This window comes from Callionymus lyra, chromosome 2 (genome assembly GCF_982586985.1).
Source record: "Callionymus lyra chromosome 2, fCalLyr1.hap1.1, whole genome shotgun sequence".
Classification (NCBI taxonomy): Eukaryota; Metazoa; Chordata; class Actinopteri; order Syngnathiformes; family Callionymidae; genus Callionymus; species Callionymus lyra.
In genome coordinates this window covers 44,647,511-44,657,837 of record NC_141819.1, presented here as the reverse complement: position 1 = coordinate 44,657,837, position 10,327 = coordinate 44,647,511, and the positions used below count along the sequence as shown (strand labels likewise).

At 39.8% G+C, this 10,327-nt stretch overlaps 1 protein-coding gene across 1 annotated transcript; it reads right to left on the bottom strand.

Moving 5' to 3' along the window:
* Window positions 1–3,283: 3,283 nt before the first annotated feature.
* On the bottom strand, window positions 3,284–7,515 carry ubap1lb (ubiquitin associated protein 1-like b). The gene is made up of 5 exons (XM_087783041.1): window positions 7,411–7,515; window positions 6,300–6,830; window positions 5,186–5,335; window positions 3,500–3,601; window positions 3,284–3,418 (listed from the first exon to the last, which is right to left on the bottom strand). The coding sequence occupies exons 1-5, from the start codon at window positions 7,513–7,515 to the stop codon at window positions 3,284–3,286; spliced, it is 1,023 nt and encodes a 340-aa protein (XP_087639167.1).
* Window positions 7,516–10,327: the final 2,812 nt, after the last annotated feature.

Sequence of the window (10,327 nt, the reverse complement as noted above, 5' to 3'; positions counted from 1 at the left end):
TCGCCCTTGGTCCTGGGGGTTCGTGGCCGGGTTGGTCGGTCTTTCGGGGGCTTCCCGGGTGGGGGGGGCCACACTGGGCGGGGCCACATTGGGGGGACGGCGGAGGCATTGGGCGGACCCATGTTACCGTAGAGACCATGTACCGCCCATGCAAGTGCTGCTGTCCCCCTGGGTGCTGCATGGTGGGTGGGGGCGGGGGCTGGGGGTCAGTACGTGTAATGGGCGGGGCCTCTGCACCTTAGAGACCGTGGACCGCCCATGGAATACTGCTGGCCCCCAAAACTTCCCTCATGACATGGGGGAGGTGGGCTGCGGCTGTTGGCGACGGTCTACAGTTCAAAGATTGGGGGCCGTTCCCGGACGGCTGCAGCCCCATTGCCCCCGCCCTGCCCGCACAACCATGGCCTGGCCATTGCTCCCCCGGGCTCAAGCGGTGGCACTCGACCCGGCTACTGGCCGTGTCCGCAGGGTATTGGGGGGGGGCTCCGCCGCCGCTGCTGTGGTGGATCCCTATCTCCTTGACTCGGTCCCCTGCTATGGACTTTGTGGCAGCCTGACGGTCTGGGGGTCTTCCGTGGCCCGGCCTGGCCCCGGGGCTCTATCCCCTGACTGGTTCTTCTGGCTGCCCCTCTGCCCCGGTGCCTGCGCCTGGTGCCTCCCCCTCTCTGCTTCCTCGGTCGTCCTCGCCTGTGCTTGCCCTCTCGCGCCCCCGGTGGTGGTCCGCTTTCTCGCTGGTGTTTGGGGTCGGCTCTGGTGGTTATCTCGCCTGCCGGGTACTGGTCTCCCGCGGGTTCCTGCCGCGGCTTGGGCCCCTGTGTCTGGATCCTGCTGTGCTAGGTATGTGCCCTCTGGCCTGGCTATTTCAACCTCCCCTGTATACCTGTGTATTGTATACATTTGTCCCAAACCCACACCTTTTTATTTCTCTCCCGGAGCCCCAGGGATCCACCTCCAGAGCTGCTGCTGATCCAGGGATCCACCTCCAGAGCTGCTGCTGATCCAGGATCTTCACCACGTCATCAGATCCCGAGCTCTCTCCAGCACCTCCATGGACCCTCCTACACTCTCCTCTTTTCTCTCACTATATCCTCCCTCACTCCTCTCCTTATCCATCTGTCTACCCCCCCATCCTTCCTCCCAGCCGGTCAAAGCGGCAGGCCGTCAACAATGAGTCTGGTTCCGCTCAAGGTTTCTGCCTTCTAAAAGGAAGTTTTTCCAGGCCAGAGGCCAGAGGGCACATACCTAGCACAGCAGATCCAGACACAGGGGCCCAAGTCGCGGCAGGAACCCGCGGGAGACCAGGACCCGGCAGGCGAGATAACCACCAGAGCCGACCCATAACACCAGCGAGAAGGCGGACCACCACCGGGGGCGCGAGAGGGCAATTCAATTCAATTCAATGCTGAATCCAGGGATCCACCTCCAGAGCTGCTGCTGATCCAGGGATCCACCTCCAGAGCTGCTGCTGATCCAGGATCTTCACCACGTCATCAGATCCCGAGTTCTCTCCAGCACCCCCATGGACCCTCCTACACTCTCCTCTTTTCTCTCACTATATCCTCCCTCACTCGTCTCCTTATCCATCTGTCTACCCCCCCATCCTTCCTCCCAGCCGGTCAAAGCGGCAGGCCGTCAACAATGAGTCTGGTTCCGCTCGAGGTTTCTGCCTTCTAAAAGGAAGTTTTTCTTCGCCATTGCTCACTGTACAGCTCACTGTACAGTGTTTTGTTTCTTGCTCTTTGTTGAATTGCTGGGATCTATTTTTCCTTAATCAACTGTAGTCTTATTTCAACTCTATAGTGTCTTGAGATAACTTTGTTATGATAAGACACTTTAAATAAAATTGAATTGAATTGAATTGCCCTCTCGCGCCCCCGGTGGTGGTCCGCCTTCTCGCTGGTGTTTGGGGTCGGCTCTGGTGGTTATCTCGCCTGCCGGGTCCTGGTCTCCCGCGGGTTCCTGCCACGGCTTGGGCCCCTGTGTCTGGATCTTCTGTGCTAGGTATGTGCCCTCTGGCCTGGCTATTTCAACCTCCCCTGTATACCTGTGTATTGTATACATTTGTCCCAACAATGAGTCTGGTTCCGCTCAAGGTTTCTGCCTTCTAAAAGGAAGTTTTTCCTCGCCATTGCTCACTGTACAGCTCACTGTACAGTGTTTTGTTTCTTGCTCTTTGTTGAATTGCTGGGATCTATTTTTCCTTAATCAACTGTAGTCTTATTTCAACTGTATAGTGTCTTGAGATAACTTTGTTATGATAAGACACTTTAAATAAAATTGAATTGAATTGAATTGAATTACATTTAAAATTGATTATAGTGTAGAAATTATGTTGTCTGAAAATGATTTGGTATAAAATGTAGATATTTTAAGAATGCTATAGTTATTGTTTAGATCATTGTTTAAACATTAGAATGTGTCCAGGTGACAGAATTGTATATAGATTCTTATAACAACTGGAATGGTGAAGGGCAGGAGGGTCAAACTGATTCGCTGTAGGGAGCAAAATATCAAGTCACGACCAAACTAATTATAATGTTTTATCTGTATTGAACACGCCTTTAAGGATAGATATACAGTAAGTGTTGTTGCAATATTACGCTTTAATTGCTAAATCTAGCATAACTTTGTCCTACACCCACCATCATTTTCATCAAATTCCTCTCAAGTTCACTTTTTTTGGAAGTTTCCTTTTCCTATAATTGCTAATAAACATTGAACTACCTGACAGTTCCAACCAGGAACAGTTCCAAATATCAGAGGTTTGATCCTGTGTAAATCAGGAGGAAAGATTGTGGCAGAAAGAGTTGTATTAATCAGCATCCATTTGTGTTGCAATGCGTTTTATTGCATATGCATACATTTGCTTAAAATTAATCGCATCCGCTGTTGTAATGTGCAGATTAAAGGAGTGAAATGAATCAAAGCTCCCAACAACATATTACTAATAGCTCAAGGTGAGGATACATTTTAGAAAAATATGTTTGGCTGACCTAAATTAATTGTGAAATATGTTTCATTTACATTTTATCCCATATATGCACATATCTAAATATAAAAAAACAAAACAATATTAAGCACATATTGTTTAAGTACTGTATAAAGCAACCAAACAACAATTGCCAACCATCGTCCAACCATCACACAGTCCAATTGGCATAATGTATTTGTAAATTATTGCAGGGATAAGTTCATTTTTTCACGAGTCCATGAAGACAGTTATATAGAGCAGCACATATTCTAAAATAATCTTTAGTATTTTCGGAATATTTTGTGTCCGACATCATGCCAGACGCATCATCAGCTCCTCCAGTGCTCTCTCACGGTGATTCCCATTCACAAGCAGAACCTCTTTGATGATGTTCTGATGGAACCCCATCTCATTGAACTGGCTCAGCAGCTGAAGAAACTCTGCTGCCTGATGAGCACAAATGTTGATATAAAAACTGAAAATAAAAATTGTGTTGATGTGGACTGAAGAGATACAAAATGAACTGACCTTGGTCTCACAGTTTTGGAAAATCTCGAGAGCTTCTTCTACCAAAGTCACGTCATGTCCCTGCTGACACAGATGCTCACAAGCCATCACATAACTCAAAATCTGAAAACAGAGGTGCAAATACAGTCAAACTGGTGTCATTTCCTATTTCTCGCATGTTTTCAGACCTCTCTATCACTAAGCAAAATGCTCCTCTCTTGTTGAGATGTCCGTTTTTGGGTGAAAATACATCTTTGAAGGCTGTCACACTGGTTAGGTTTTTCATTCAGTAGGTACAGTGGTTAATCCTTGTACTGACATGTTCATCTGCCTCATGGTAGTGCAAACATGTTTGATGGAAATTCTCTCTATGTCTGTTCTGCTCTTCATCAAGTGTATAGTATAAGCTTTTTAACGTTTGAATATTTTCAGATCTCCTTCTGTCTCTTTACATTAAAAAAGTGTTTGCTTCTCTACTAAAGTAATTTTAATAATTGTGCCTTTACACACAATGAATTTGTGTGTTTTCAACTTTGTATATACATTAACTCTTGAAGCACTTTTCTGTGGAAGAATAAGCTGCTTACTGCCTGCTGTATAAGTTAAGAAGATATCACCTCAATAAAATGTTCTTAACACACACTTATTCATAATAAATGTTTTATTCAAAATTATTTTTGCAACTAGGATTTATTACTAAGTACTATAAGTATGTGCCTTTCCTGTAATTTATTTCCTGAAAAATATATCCTCTTGATGACTGTTTCTCTAAAATGATTCATCTCATGTAACTGTCAAATCTACAATAAAGAATTGTTGACGTTTACAGGTATATTGTACTGTGATATGAATTGCTAAATGTAGTATCTGTTTAGGTTTCTGTCCTATATCAATGATATTTTTACATTAGCTATTTAAAGCATTCGATCTTCATTTCCATAAGAATGTCTCTTTAAATAATAGTTTTAAGATTCATCATGTTAAAATCGATACAACTGTTTTCATAAAGATGTTTATCATGGGAAAGTTGTGGTTCCCGTCTGATTAACTTTCATCTGCCACAGTAAAGTAAGTCTTAATTTGTTTATTTTTTACCTAACATGTGTCGTCTGCTTACGTTCTTTTTCCTTCTGATTTCCTAATCCTATATATGATCTACCTCAGGGGTGGGCAGTTCTGGTCCGGAATTGCCCATCCCTGATCTACCTACCATTGTGGTATCTCATCATTAGTGTACCTCACTAGTGAATCTTTACACATCTGACTAATAAACTTGGTCTGTGCAAAATTCTGTTTTGTTTTAAAACAGTACAGGCTTCATTAGATAGAACTTATTGAAATTGTTTTTCCAATTAAACACAGCAATACAGACGATTATTCATAAAAATAAAAATAAGAACAAGAACAAAGAAAAATTAAAAGAAAGAACAAGATGATACAATCTAAGTCTAAAGATAAAGATGAAGAACATAGCTCAAAGACAAATAACAAAGACAAAGGATACAAAGATTAACATAGAATAGAACGTCAAGATACTTTCACTCCACTCCTGCCCCAAAACTCAGAATTGTACAATCTAATAGCACGAGGAATGAATGAGTCCCTGAGTCTATTAGTTTTGCATCTGGGAAGGAGCATTCATGCACTCCGTCTGCTTCTCTGCTCACTGATGACAGTGCATTAGTAAAGGAACAGTGGATGACTGACCTGCTCTGGTGTTTTACAGGCTGTTTTCTGCAGGGCAGCGATAGCTGTGTGGATGGGATATCCACTACTAGTTATCACTCCCACCAACTCCCTTTCCTCTGGACTGAGCACTGAAAGAAGTCCCACTGTTGCATCAGCTTCTCCATAAATCTTTGAAGAAAAGCATTGAATATTTTGTTGAAATAAACAAAATACAGTTGATATGATACATGTCAGATCCTTACAGATACCTGAAAGGTTTTAGTAAATGCGAAACAGAACAACAATGTTAACACTATTATCGATAGCATATTAACTTTGATCAGGGGTAAAAAGAAACAGAACACAAGAAGATACAGGAAAGGTATATTTTAAGTTAATGGCATGTGATTCCACAGCCTCTCTCCACCTTGTGGTCTTCATTTAACAATGTGACTCTGGCTCATATATCGGCACTGGTGCTCATTCAAACGTGCATTTGCTTATTGTACTTTTTTTCTTTTTACCTGATGCTGCTGTTAGAAAAAAATACCCTTGTGGGACTAATCAAAATAAAGGAAAAACATATCTTTGTTTTGGTTATCTTTCCTTGTAGGGTCTTTATTTAAGCGTTTGATGTAATTGGTCCCTGGGTTACCAAAATGGTAAAGCTCTATTATAGAGCCTTTACTGTTATTTTAGCTTATTATTATCCTATTTTCTTATTTAAATTCTTGTTATAGTATAATCATTCAGCATGTGTGAAATTGATTACACTATCAATGTAGATAAATAATTACCTATCCTGAACAATCTGGATTTTAAACCTGCCAATTAACTAAGTTAACTAAATGTGGTGGATTTGTTATGTTCAAAAAAAGTTATTCAAAGGCACCTGCATACGTATGGTTTACATAACAGTTAAACAATTTAGTTAAAATGTTAATTTTCAATAGGGACAAAGCCCAAGAGCAGTTGAAGAGTTTGTGATTATCCAACCTCAAGATCAGAACTACTAAAATATAGATGAAGGCCAAAATCCCGTAAATTTTCCTCTGTTCACGTTCTACACACAAATTCCTTCTGATTGTTCCCTTACAGGGCTCCCCTTTGTAAAAGGAATGATACAAAGATATATAAAGGAAAAAGTTCTTACCAACTGGCTCGATTTCTGCTCCTCAATGCTCAAGATTTTGTCAATTGTTTTGGACCGTCTGTTTCGGCTTCGATGTAAGGCATGACTGTTTTGGCCATCGTCTTCTGATCTCACCAGCACCAGAGAATACTGACGCAGACTCTTCCTGCGCTGGTGTGGCAGACTGCTGAGGCAGCTGGGTGGATTGTGGAGGTCTGGGACAAAGGCTTTCGGGGCTTTTTTGTTGGCAAGCTGACATATATTAGTCATTTCCACCTTGTTGCAATGAGATATTGGCTTGGTAGCTTCATTTTTAGAGTTACAGGCATTGATGCATAGAACTTCAGGGGTCAGACTATGGGACTGTTGTTGACGGTTAGGGTCCAAAATATCCAAGCTTTGTTGGGTGGTCAAGTGGTTCTGCTGTAGGCTCATCCAGTATGGAGGGCATGAAACCATCACTTCTGACATAGAGGGCGGGAAAGGCTGGTGCTGGCGAGAGAAGCCATTCTGTAAACCTGTCAACACCCACTTTTCCAGACTGAAGTCATACTGTAAGAAAGATGAGGTTTCATGTTTAAAAAATGATGCAAAAATAGTTGAAGCGCATGTAAAGTGGTATATAGATCTTTTAACTCGAGAAATGTGCAATTTTTATTTGTTGTCAAATAACAAAGGCAACTGTGGAAATCGATACCGAAAACTAAATCACTAAAATAGTATTAGGAAAATCTTATGGATATGGATTTATGGATAGAAACATCTTCTTACCTCACTAAATAATAATGGACAAAAGAGAAAACAAAATGAAATAATTGAAAATGTTTATTTTGAACTGACATTTATCCTCATAGTGATTAGTCCAGTGTAATGTTGACCTGAATCTTATATGTAACTTGGTTCGTATGACAAGCAGTTTGTAAGTCTGTAAATCTGAAAAATGAATACCCAGATCAAATTAGACAAAAGGAGATGAAAGCTTCTGATCAATCATGCAGGCCACCGTTACTAGTATGATAAGTCAGGATATCATCCAAGATTTATTTAAAAAGACAATATAACAGTTATTGTAAAATCATTTTGCTACCACATACACAAATGTAGACTGTATAGAAACTGCGTAAATACATACCTGTGTCTCTTGAAGTATTAAAATGTAGTCTGGGGAAACAACCTCCACATCATCTCTGATTTCAAATGAGGCTCCGTGGGATATTTTAAGAGGGACATTATCCATTCTGAAATAAGAGAAATCTGTAGTTAGGAGTAAATAAGTAAGTAAGAAATTATTATTTCAAAAGCGCATTTCACAGGCCAGGGTCACAAAGAACTTTAACAATCAGAAACAATACACAGTTAAAATACATACTTTAAAAGGTCAAGCCAACATAGAAACAAACACATCAGCCCCAAGAAAATCAGGAAAAGCCTGCACAAATTAAAAAGTCTTAGGATTTACTTGAAGGAGTCAATAGACTCCATTAAACGCAGAGGGTGAGGAAGATCGAGCAGATTTTGATCCACAGACCTCAGAGCCCGAGCTGGAGAGTAGACAACTAGCTCAGAGGATAGAGTGGTTGACTCTTGGCCTGAGAGGTTGTGGGTTCAATCCCAGTTATTTCCCTGAGCAAGACACTTGATTGCTCCTGATGGTTGAGCTGGCGTAGCAGCCTACTCCCATCAGTGTGTGATTGTATGGGTGAATGTGTAACTTAGTGTAAAGCGCTTCGAGTGCTGAGCAAGCATAGAAAGTCCTATATAAGTAATAGCCATTTACCATAGATGTATTTTATACAAAACATTTTTCCTTTTTTTTCTTTTAGATTTTTTACTCAATTCCTGTGTTTAATTATTTTATTCTTCCTTTTCATCCACTGTATGTTTGTTTAATACATTGTTAAAGGGCAACTTGAATTAAGTGTCTCCTAAATTAATCTTCATCTATTGTACTCATCAGTATGTGTCTGTTTATACAAAAGTCTCTTTTCATTAATTAGAAAATGTGCTTCCGCTCACTAAAACTCTTCGTTTTAACATTTTAGTTATTTACATTTGTTAAAATGACGTTCATTTTTCTCTCTCACTCTCTGTCTGTCTCTTGAAATTAAGGTGTACATTTGTACTTTTAATATGTGGTACCAGATAGTTAGTATATTCATATAGTTTAATGGTTAAAATTAAAGTTATAGTGCTTTCTGCTCTTGCTATCAGGTTAATTTGACTTTTAATTTAATAGGAGCAGTATATTTTACCCAAAAAAGAATTGGCATTGTTTTTGCAAATGCACCCTTTCTGTTACATGTTGTTACATTTGCATACTGCACATTTGGTTTGAATCAAGCTAGTTTTAACTGCGTAATGATTTGTCCTTTTAGAAATCCACTTTATAATATAGTGGCTAAAATGTGACATTTTTATTGAATTTTAACAGTTTAAAATGTAATTATATCGCCAGAGAAGTACAAATATATAATTCAGTGATAAATGTTCCATGTTTCCTTTAAAGAAGACCATGCTGGCTATTATCAGCTTTTGTTTTGTTTTAATTTCTCTCTTCTTTGTCCTGGAACTTCAATAATGAGGCCCAGCAAATAAAAACATTACAAAAAAACAAAACTAAAAATCGGCATAATGATAATGATAATTCTAATTTACAAAAGATCATAATAAAACACATGTAAATATTAACTTTCTTCAAGGAACTAAAAAAATGTGTATTGTCCACAAGTCTGTGCTGGTGTGTGTATGTTTTTGTTCAGTGTGTTTAAATATCCATTTTTGTAATGACTTAAAAAACCTTACTGCAGTAGTACTTGGCTTTTAGTTGCCTTCCATTTGCTAGTAATATAGGTAGCTTACATGATTTGGACGGAGCTTGGATTAATGAGCGCTATATAGGTTGAAGAAAAACAAAAGATCTTCCCCAGACCACATTTATCAGGAAAGGTCTCGTGTATTGCAGCAGACAAAAAGGGATGCAAAGGGGTTCAGGTGTGTAGTAATTTTAGCATAGAAAACTCAACAAACACTACCTTAACACTCAGGCAGCATTAGACTTATACCCAGCATTTTTTTAGAGAATACATTTTCTTAAATTTAAAATGCTATACTTTGTGTAAATACATATCCAAAATGTTTCTCATTAATCTCAAAGGGCGGGGATAAACAAATTAAAAGAAAAAGGTTGTAAATAAGACACTGGGGTGGCTAGTAGTGGAGTCGGCAGAAATATTTATCCACAAGCAACACTAAAAGTAAAGGTTCAGCTCAACCCAAGCTAAAAAAAAAAGCTCTCCGACTAAATAAATCCGCCGTCCCCAAAATAGTTTTTTCTCCCTGCGCTTAACTCACTGAGGCGCCATGTGTTGTGTGGGAATTAATGATGACATCACAGTTGTCAAACCACATATAAGATACAGATCAGTGTGGACAATCACTCACTTTAAAAGACAAACAATGAGCAGCAATCAGTGGGAACTTTGGTGATGCTGACCATGATGGTCAGCTATCAACTATGTCCAAACATTTGTGTTACCTGAAGAGCAGATGGTCAAGGACCTACAGCAGCAGATGCTGAATAAACTTATTGTACTGTACTGACGTAGGAAACCGGTTATCCGCCATCTGGTCTGAGGTTCAAATAAACTAAAAAATCAGCAGAGGCTCTGAATAGTTTACTTAAACTTAACTTAAACATCACTTTGTTTTATTAACATGAACCACAACAAAGAATCACTGTAAAAAAGGTGAAAAAGAGAGACTATATTATAGCATAAATCAAGTCAGTGAATATGAACTTCAGTGAAATAGAAAAGGAGAAATAAGGTTCAGAAATAATAACTGTTCTTTGGCCAGTTGTTTTCAAATATCTAAAAAAGACAAGTAGTTTAAAATTGATTGATTGTATTTGCGATATGTATGACAATCAGAAATAGTTAGTTTTGTATGTGTAAGTGTATGGTTGTATATGAATCACTGATGTACTGTAACCACTGCTAATGACATGATGAGATTAAAATAAACTATAAACAACAACACCATAGATGTGA